This window comes from Columba livia, chromosome 19 (genome assembly GCF_036013475.1).
Source record: "Columba livia isolate bColLiv1 breed racing homer chromosome 19, bColLiv1.pat.W.v2, whole genome shotgun sequence".
Lineage (NCBI taxonomy): Eukaryota > Metazoa > Chordata > Aves > Columbiformes > Columbidae > Columba > Columba livia.
Genome location: NC_088620.1, coordinates 11,726,559 through 11,736,340, shown reverse-complemented (window position 1 = coordinate 11,736,340; position 9,782 = coordinate 11,726,559). Strand labels below are relative to the sequence as shown.

General features: G+C 42.3%; 1 protein-coding gene across 2 annotated transcripts; it reads right to left on the bottom strand.

The window, feature by feature from the left end:
* Window positions 1-592: 592 nt before the first annotated feature.
* Window positions 593-9,053, bottom strand: LOC110365092 (ral guanine nucleotide dissociation stimulator-like 1). Of its 2 annotated transcripts, XM_065036262.1 has the most exons (7): window positions 8,994-9,053; window positions 7,895-8,103; window positions 4,936-5,991; window positions 4,256-4,380; window positions 3,431-3,646; window positions 2,902-3,005; window positions 593-1,981 (listed from the first exon to the last, which is right to left on the bottom strand). In XM_065036262.1, exons 3-7 carry the CDS (start codon window positions 4,940-4,942, stop codon window positions 1,954-1,956), a joined length of 480 nt encoding a protein of 159 aa, XP_064892334.1. In that variant the 5' UTR covers window positions 4,943-5,991; window positions 7,895-8,103; window positions 8,994-9,053; the 3' UTR covers window positions 593-1,953. The 2 variants fall into 2 exon arrangements, with proteins under 2 accessions (XP_064892334.1, XP_021154753.2); XM_021299078.2 differs by lacking the exons at window positions 7,895-8,103; window positions 8,994-9,053 and having other exon boundaries at window positions 4,936-6,676.
* Between the last annotated feature and the right edge of the window lie 729 nt (window positions 9,054-9,782).

The following is a 9,782-nucleotide window of genomic DNA, read 5'->3' as shown; positions in this document are numbered from 1 at the left end:
TCTACAAAAGTCTGATTAAACCAAACAGCCTGAGGTCTTTATCAAGCTGCAGATCTGCCAGGAATGCTGAAATGTAAGAGTTTACTCCTGCACTATTCCACAATGGAACAGCCGCTTCATACCCAATATCATCTCAAAGTTCCAAACCAGTACATTAAAGAGCTGTCACTGGGTATTAGAAGACCACTGCAAGATCTTATTCCTTTGTGAGTTAAATCATAATTTTTCAATAAACCAAAAGCCAAACAATTTCTGCAGTCTGCTGCTCATCCTCTTCTTCATTCACTAGCACTGCAGCAATCAGATTTTATACGACGTGTCAACAGAGGCGATTCAAAAACCCCAAACAAAACTTATTGAAGCCCATGGACCCCCCCGCCCTCCCTGCCCCCCCTCACCCTGAGCCCCACAATCAGCACCTGGTGCGGGAGAGGGGCACAACTTGACAGACAGAACCAGAAGTGCGACTACGGGGAGAAGGAAACACCAAGGTAGTTACAGCTTCCTTAACGTTCCAAATCTGATGTCTTCCAAACCAAAGCTTGCGAGCCGTGGAGGAAAAAGCTGAGACAACTCAATGTGAGTGACAGAGCATAGTTGACTTTATTGGTCCAGGGTACACATATTTATACAGATAACCTAGATAAAGCATCTTAGATACAGCATCCCAGATAAAGCATCCTGTATACAGCTTACTAGATACAGCATCCCAGATACAGATTATGAGATACAGCATCCCAGATACAGCATCCCAGCTACAGCATTCTATATACAGCTTCTAGATACAGCATCCCAGATACAGCATCCTAGACACAGCATCCTAGATACATCATCACAGATACAACATCCTAGATACAGCATCCCAGATACAGGATCCCCGATACAGCATCCCAGATACAGGATCCCTGATACAGCATCCTGGATTCAGCATCCCAGATACAGCATCCTAGATACAGCATCCTAGACACAGCATCCTAGATACAGCATCACAGATACAACATCCTAGATACAGCATCCCAGATACAGGATCCCCGATACAGCATCCTGGATACAGCATCCCAGATACAGCATCCCTGATAAAGCATCCTAGATGCAGCATCCTAGACACAGCATCCTAGATACAGCATCCCAGATACAACATTCTAGATATAGCATCCAAAATGCAACATCCTAGATACAGCATCACAGATGCAACGTCCTAGATACAGCATCCCAGATACAGGTTCCCTGATACAGAATCCTAGATACAGCATCCCAGATACAGCATCCCAGATACAGGATCCTAGATACAGCATCCCAGATACAACATTCTAGATATAGCATCCAAAATGCAACATCCTAGATACAGCATCACAGATGCAACGTCCTAGATACAGCATCCCAGATACAGCATCCCAGATACAGGTTCCCTGATACAGAATCCTAGATACAGCATCCCAGATACAGCATCCCGGATACAGCATCCAGGATACAGCATCCCAGGTACAACCTCCTAGATATAGCATCCAAAATACAACATCCTAGATACAACATCCTGGGCCAGGATAAGAACGTCTGCACCATGACAGGTCAAAAGCCCCCACGGGGCAGCAGGAAGGAAGCTGCTGATCGAGGCCGTCGCTGTGGCACTTCTGTCAGTGCTCACGGGCCAGAGAGGAAAAGGTGACTCATTTCTTCTTGTCATTGCAGAACGAGCTCCCTGGAGTCGTGAATTAGATCAGGGTGCAAGTGCTGAGCAACTGGGGCCACCCGGACTACACCTGCCTGTATCGGTTCAGGGTGCACGGTGATCCGCCCAGAGATGGGGGAGACGTTCCTGTTTCTTCTATCAATAAACTCCATTAACGTTCACCCAGTCGAGTTCCTGTCTTCTTTGCCTGTGATGCTGCCTGGTCCTCCCTGAGCTCACTGGAGCTCCCCATCCTTCTCTCAACCACCAGCTTATGGGAGACTTCAGGAGCACACAGCAAGATTGTCCTTGCTAGGGAAAATGGAAAACTCAGTCACAAATCTGCAGAAAGCCTGACATGCACACACACTTGCTGCGACACAGGAACATCAGCAAGGCCCTGCCTGGACACCAGAGATTAAATTAATGGACCATTTTCTTGTGCAGGAATAAATTAAGGATCAACTGAATGGAACCATCTGTTGTTACCTGTTTTCACAAGAGGCACATGCTGCTTCAGCTTCCATCTTTCAGTCTGTTACTGATGAGAAAATGCACCTGTGTTTTTTTGCAAGGTGAAAACCCTTAACTGGAAAGTCACTTTATGCTTCATTTGCCTCTCTGGGCACATAATCTAGTGAATAGCCCAGGAACCGCTACAGAGTGATTAGCAAAGCAATCCCAGGACACTTAAGAGATCCCATACCCACACCAGTCTGTCTTTCCTTTTGACCCGAGCTCCCCAAGCCCCAGGGCAGGAGCAGGCAGGGCAGTCATGCGCTCGGGCCGCACCAGGGAGGAGAGAGCAGGACCAGCGCTTGGCAGCCGGGGCTGGGAACAGCAATTTGTGCTCTGAGCTGGGGCTTAGTCCATGTGCAAGCCCAGCACGGGTCCAGATACCAAACTGAGGGTGTCGGTTCACCCCCGGTGCCACACGAACTGCACACTGCAGCAGAAGGGTACTATTTTTTCTCATGAATCATTAACAGTTGGGCACATAAAAGACAAAAGCACCAAAACACATCCAGTGACATGCTGCACATCTACCAGGAACCTTCCTGGCATCTTCTGGTGCTCCCAGGCCCTGTTTGACACAAAGAAATGCCGCAGGGACGCTGACCCTGCTAAGGGTTCTCAATCACACCACAGGTATGAGATTATTGTAAGAAGGTGGATAAATGGGTACAAAGAAAGAGCACAGAGTTTTTTGCCTTTGTCTAGGGCAGCCTTACTCTGGAACACAGGCCCAGGTCTTCTTCAGGTGATAGATGGAGGTGGACTGCAGTGCGGAAATGACGGCCTTCAAGGAAGAAAAGTTGTTCAGGATCCTGCATTCCTGTGAAAGGAGCAGTTAGAAACACAGGAGCATTAAGTGTCAGCATCACCAATAGGTCAGTGCTCTTCTGTCTGATCCGTGTCCTGCTTGCTGCACATTCTCCCTGCTAAGCAGGCAGCTCTACAGATATCAAGCATCAAAAATATCACTCCCCCCTCCAGCCACCAAACACTTGATGAGCTTTGGCATTTACACCTTGTCTTCCTCACTTTCATCTACTTGTGGTGATGCTGCCCAAACTACAGCTGTGAGGAGAGGAAGAGCAACACTGCATGTGTTGTGACAGGGACAGTCAGTCAAAACCAAAAAGAACAACAGCTCAGCTGCTCGCTGGCCTGGGCCCAACGTGTACAACGCCCCTTTGCCCTCCCAGCTCCACAGCACCTGCACAAGGAACATCAAACAGTCGCCAATAAATGCTTTACACGTGCAATACGAATCCAATTCTCCAAGATCTTGGCTCTTTTCTGTGTTTTGAGCTCTTTGCTCTCCAGGATGGTGCTGACCACACGGTTGGTGACGGCGTTGAACTGCAAGATGGTGGCTCTGATGCTCCCTGCCAGGTGCTTGTTCTCCTGCCTGTCCCTTCGGGACCAGACGCAGCCCAGACAGTGGTGGGGCACAACTTCCCTGAAGAGCGTCTAGAGGGAAACAGGTGTCCAAGTCAGCCTGGATCTCTGTTGCCCACAGGAATAAATGCATGTTTACAGTACAACTTGGATCTAAATCTAATATGGTATTAGAAGGCAAATATTTGTTTTCTCTTAGTTTAAAATATACACTTTGCCACAACCCTTTAGGCTTGATGCCCTAAAAGAACTGTCAGCTAAACAGTCCTGGTAAAATAAGAGACACCTTTGTATCACTTGCATAACCAAGGGGAAAAATTTCTATATAATGATATTTTTGAAAAAGATTGATACAAGCAAACCAATTTGGAGCACTACAGTTAAAAGTACTTATACATCTTTAGGTAAGGTAGCCTTAAATATAGCCAAAATATGCTATTTCTGAGGGGTGAAATATTAAACTTTGCAAAAAAGGCTACACAATCTACATTCACACTTTCAAAAGACAAACAATACCTTCAGAATAACTGAAGGAAAAGTCCAATCAATGCAGCAAATTTGGATAAACAAGCAGAGTTGAGCTCTGTGTCCTAGAAACAGAGCTGTTCTTAGAAAAAATAAATTAGAAGCCCAGAACTATTTCCCTGAGCATTTCAAGTGATACGTATGAGATCTACATACCATGTCCATGTATGTCAGCTGTTCTGCCACAATTTCTTCTTGGAAAAATGAGAATTCTTCTGGACTGCTGATCTCCAGCTCCTCGTCATCATCCGGGTTACAGGGAGAAAGGCTGTGATACCCGTCTGTCCAGCGTGGAAAACATGAGTTAGTAAATTTACACAACAAACAATTTGTCAAAGCAGATATTTCCAAAATCACTACATCTAATAGCAGAACATGCAAAGGGTCCTGCCTGGTGTAACGGCCTCAGTGTGCTGCATGTTTTAGTGAGAAAGATAAGGATCAGAATATTAAATTAGCAAAGAGGAAGTGGAAGAAAGAGAAACAGAGAGAACTGAGCCGTTCACAGTCTCTTAGCTGAGAAGTGCCTTAACCCATTTGCTCACCATTCTTTGGAAGGAAAAAAAACCACCACCCCACCAACCACAATTCCTTATTAACACTGCAGATTTTTTATAATCTACTTGTCAGTATTTATCCATTCTATAGTCTGAAAAAAAGCTGAACTGCAAAGAGACAAGACTGCAATTATACTACCAAAATATTGCGTTGAGAACACTCTTATATCCAGATTTCAAGGGGAGAGAAGGAGAAGGGAGAGAGACTAGTTGGAAAGTTAAAACATGCTTTGCTAGTAATACTAATGAGGAGAGGAAGTAATGCAAATGATACGAAACCAGTCATGGCTCCAGCAGCTGCAGGACAGGCACCGCGATGCCCTTGGTTGGACTCAGCAGTAAACCAGAGCTGGATTCAAGGCTGCAAGGCCTGGAACCAGGCCTAGGATCGCAGGCAGGGTCCTCTTCAGATGCTGGCCGTGGATGAAGAGAGCGAGACCCTGGTGATCTCCCAGTTCTAGATGCTGTACAACGTGGATGGCATGGAATACCTACTTAGCTGGTCACTTTGGGTCACCTGTTCTGGCCACCCCTCCCTGCAAGTCCACCCCTCTCACGGGATGTACAAAATTTATCAGCAGCCTTGGCTGTCACAGCACTAAGTCTACACCTGGGCCTTTTCTGCACACCAGTCCTACCGTTATCCGCTCCAGAGCCAACGGGGTCTGAAAAACACACAGCCAACTTGCGAAAAATGCATGTAGAAGAACTTAGCAGAAAGGAAAATTCACTCAAAGACATTTGCTCTTGCTTAACCAAAACCAGGACACTCGGAACACCAGAGGCATCTAAACAGAGCTCTTTTGAGCTCGTCTGGTGTGGTCCGTGGGAACCAAACCCAGGAAAGGACAGCACCAGGCACGGATGGATATTTCACAGTACTGTGCATTCACATGGTATTTCTGGAACATCTGGCAGATAGGATTTTCATGGGATGAAATGGGTTTTCTTTGTCATTTCCTTTATTCCTTATTACACAACTTATGCCTTCTCGCCCCTCTGCTAAAGCTGGAAGTTGATTCTAGTTCTCATTCACACACTACGTGAGGTCCTATGACTTTTCAGCTCACGGCACAGGAAGCTTTCTGACCAGGACAAGGGGATGTGCCAGGCTTGACGCTGGGACAACACACAGAGAAAGGTACTTCACCATCATTTTCCAGTTCTTCTTTCTGGAACTGCTCCAAGAGGTTCTGCGCCCTCTTCTCCAGATCAGAGCCAGGTATGTTCCTCTTCATATAATTCAGCACCTTCATCAGACAGATGTAGTTCGGCGGCTCTTGGAAATCCTCGGAGCATTGATCGAGCCAGGCTTGTAAAATCGATGCGATCACACTGTGAGCAAATTCAGAGAGAACACATGGGTTGTATACAGCAGGTATTGATGCAATCCTATGGATCTGGACCTAATATAACAACAGAAACACTGAGACATTCATCCCCCATGTGAAGGCAGTATGGACACTTCTCTGAGCATAGAATTTAATTTGTTCTTTTTATGCAAGAAATATTATTAAGATATTACTTCATAGGAAACTAAAGGCTGCTTCTTCAATTACACCTTGAGAAACCAGCACAGTCGTTAAAAAAAAAGCTAAAGATTTTCTCTGGGTTGCATTATTGGATGTGTTATGAGACAGTTGATACTCAGCCTTTACACAAACTCCTTGAAGCTGTGAATTGTCAAAGGAAACAACAGCTCTGCTGCCCACGTCCTCCTCCAACACTGAACCCTGACTGGGGCTCGCTGGGCGGTGCAAAACCAAGCTTACATACTGAGCACTGTGGTGGATTCAGGGGAATTCTGGTTTCCAACTTCTTTGGAGCCTGAAATCTCCAGGTTTCCATATCTGAAAAATGAGATGGCTGTTTAGAGGAACCCCTACTGAGTAAAAGCAAAATCCCAAATCGCGTAATTCATATACAATCAGCATAAACAACTAAAGAGTGTTTCTAGCTCAAATTGCAGATGTGGAACCTAAGAATTGGGCAAAATTAAGGAGCTTGAAGAGGAAAAAAATCCTAAAGAAACAGCCAGCATCTTCCAAACTAGCTTGTTAATTCATAGGAAGCAGCCTGCGCAGAGGAGGAATCAACCAAAACGCTTGCTCTGCTCACAGCTCCAAGACCCTTTCTGCCCTTTTTCACTCAGCCTTTCCCAGAGCAACACTCCAGCACGTAAGGAGGCTGGAACACAACCACTTTCTCCAACACAGCTTCTGTTTCTGCAGTATTTGCCATTCCTTCCCACTCCAAGGGTGATTCCACATCAAGTTTTCTAGGTGGCAAGTGTCCACTTTTGCCAAAATTACTGGCACAGCTGTCACGAGTGGGTATGGCCGTGGGGCTGTGATACTGTGATACTGTGAAGAGGAAACCAGGGGCACAACTCCAACATCAAAGTTGAATCTCTTACCTACCCAGGCAAGGCCTGTGCCTCGCAGGCAGCATTATTCTGCCCTGCCACAGCTCACAAGCCTCAGCACCGCCCAAGGCTTTAAAATAAGAACTCAGGTTTCAACAGTCTTATGTCATGTTGGACAATTCCACTGTGGCTGAGGAAGCTGAGGCAGAGATCAAGGATTTGTACATATCCCCATGCACTGCAAAGCAAACCCAGACTAAATCAGGCAAACCAGTCATCCCTCTGACAGGAGGGGTGCAGACACAGCCATAGGGAGCTCAGCTGTGGACACTGAGCCTTGAGAGACCTGCAGGGAGAGCCCTTGCACCAGCTGGAACAGCTCCTTTCAAACCACACCTTGCAACCTCGTTGAATACGGCTTAGGGGGAGTTAATGATACATCTGAGTGTGAACATTTTAGTGGCTGGTCATAAAGCACCACAAACCAATCAAACTTAGAAGTGACTGCAAGATGGAAGAAGTAGCAATCTATTCTAGGTATGACTTTACCGCCCCCACATACCCTGTTTTTCTTTCTAAGGAAAAAGCGGTATTGATTTTCTTGTGTCGGTCCCAGTTTGGTTCCTTAGCAGTCAGACCCCACACACGTTCCCCACCTGGCGCCTAAGCTTTAATGAGATTTGGGATGTGGGCAGCGTGCATTTACACATTGTATGTTTATGCTGAAATCCTGAATTTTGCAGGATTCTTGACCTCTGTCCATTGGCTTATTAAGTCCATGTCCACTAAAAGTAGTAGAAGAAATTCCTGTCAACATCCCCCTGTCGTGTTTAATAAATGATGGTTCAGTTTCCATTCTGTCTGGGCTCTTACCTGTCCAGGAGCAATTCCAGTACTGTGCTGGTGGAAGCAAAAGCCCTGTATGTGGAGAGGAAGACGCTGATGTACTTAAAATCATTATCCCCAAAAGCCATCAGAAGGTTCTCCACAAGCTTTTCCAAAGTTCCAGCTTTTAAGGTCCTGCTGTTGCACGTCTCATCCTGGCTGACAGTGTGCGCTGCAGGTAACTGGTCCCCTTCAGCCTACAAAGTGGAAACAAAGCACAAAACTCAGGCAGAAGCCGGATCCCTGACACAGCTTGCACAAGGAAACACAGATTAAATTCCATCTTTTCACAGGAATAGTCCATCTCTAGTTACTAAACAATTTTGTCAGTTTTGGCTCTCCAAATACCAAATGCTGTATCAAATACTGCAGGATTTTTATAAGCTTATCTTCAAGAAATTTCTCTGACATGCTCCACAAAATATTATATAGTCCAACTGCTATCAAGTTATCTTATGATCCCATTATTATCTAATTATCACATTATTATCTAAAAGAAACAAGCTGTAGGACAATTTCTGGAAGCGCCACAGGTTTCCATCTCTTCAAACAGAGGGAGGTATTGTCTCTCAGCAGTCACCTTTGTCTTTGCAAGTTTTTTTATAATATTTATTACATATTTACTACTTTGTGTATATAATAAATATAATATAATATAATATAATATAATATAATATAATATAATATAATATAATATAATATAATATAATATAATATAATATAATATAATATAATATAATAGGTTATATAATATATCAATATATCGTTATAACAATATATAATTATATAGTATTCTATATTATATGATATATAATAATAAATATAAATTATCTACTATAAAATATAATATTTTAATATATTAATATATTTTATTTTTCTCTATTTTGAAATATTTAATATCTTGAAATATTTAATATATTTAATGCTATTTTCATAATGAATATAGTTTAATATATTTTAATATAGTAATTGCTACATTGGTATATTAATAATTTTAATGTTTCATTCAACCTGTTGCTCCTCAATCCCCAACTCAATTCCCAGCTCCATCACCCTCGTTACCCCCTAATTAATCCCAGATACTCACTGAATGGTAATGGTACCAAACTGCATCAGGGACGGACGCCTGGATCACCTGCACCCCCTGCCAGCGCAAAATAGACATTTATTTCAATTTCAAGTCTTAATTTCAGCAAACTCACTCTTTGAACCCCCTATTATTATTATTGTTGTTGTTGATAATGTTATTCATATTGCTAATATTATTAACTATATTATGATATATAATATTATTAACTATATTATGATATATTAATACATTAATCATATTCCTTATTCATGTTGTTACTGTAGCTATTCATATTACTATTTATATTATTGTTGATTTTATTATTACTATTCACAAACATCGTCAAAACTTAGTTTTCCTTATTCCACATTGGCTCTTTTCAGATTTTGCTTTTCAACACATTTTGCTTTTCAAAACAAAAATTTCTGTGTAAGATTTTTCTGTATTTTTTTCCACCTCCAAGATCTGAAATTATTTTATGTATATTAACTTTTATAGTTTATTCATAAGATTATTTACATTTTTAATATATAATTATCTATAAATTTTTCTTTGTATTTTAAATCCTATTTTAATTTATATTAATTCATATAATTTATTAATACATTTATTGATACTTTTAATTTTTAGGTGTAATTTTGATCTATACATTTTCCTTCATATTTTTATATTCTATTTTAAGTTATATTAATTCATAATTTATTCATATGATTATTTCTTTCCTCCTTAAAATTTTTGAATTCTTTAGAGATTTTTAATTTAATTTTTTTTAAATGTATTTCACAGAATTTTATATTTGCGGTTCCT

Bases quoted from the DNA above. Each gene is read 5' to 3' on its own strand.
- LOC110365092 (XM_065036262.1), bottom strand. The intron at 3,647-4,255 runs GTATGTAGATCT...GTTTCCCTCTAG, and splicing joins AGCTGACATACATGGACATG to ACGCTCTTCAGGGAAGTTGT. The intron at 1,982-2,901 runs GTAAGGCTGCCC...CATTTTCCCTAG, and splicing joins ACCTGGGCCTGTGTTCCAGA to CAAGGACAATCTTGCTGTGT.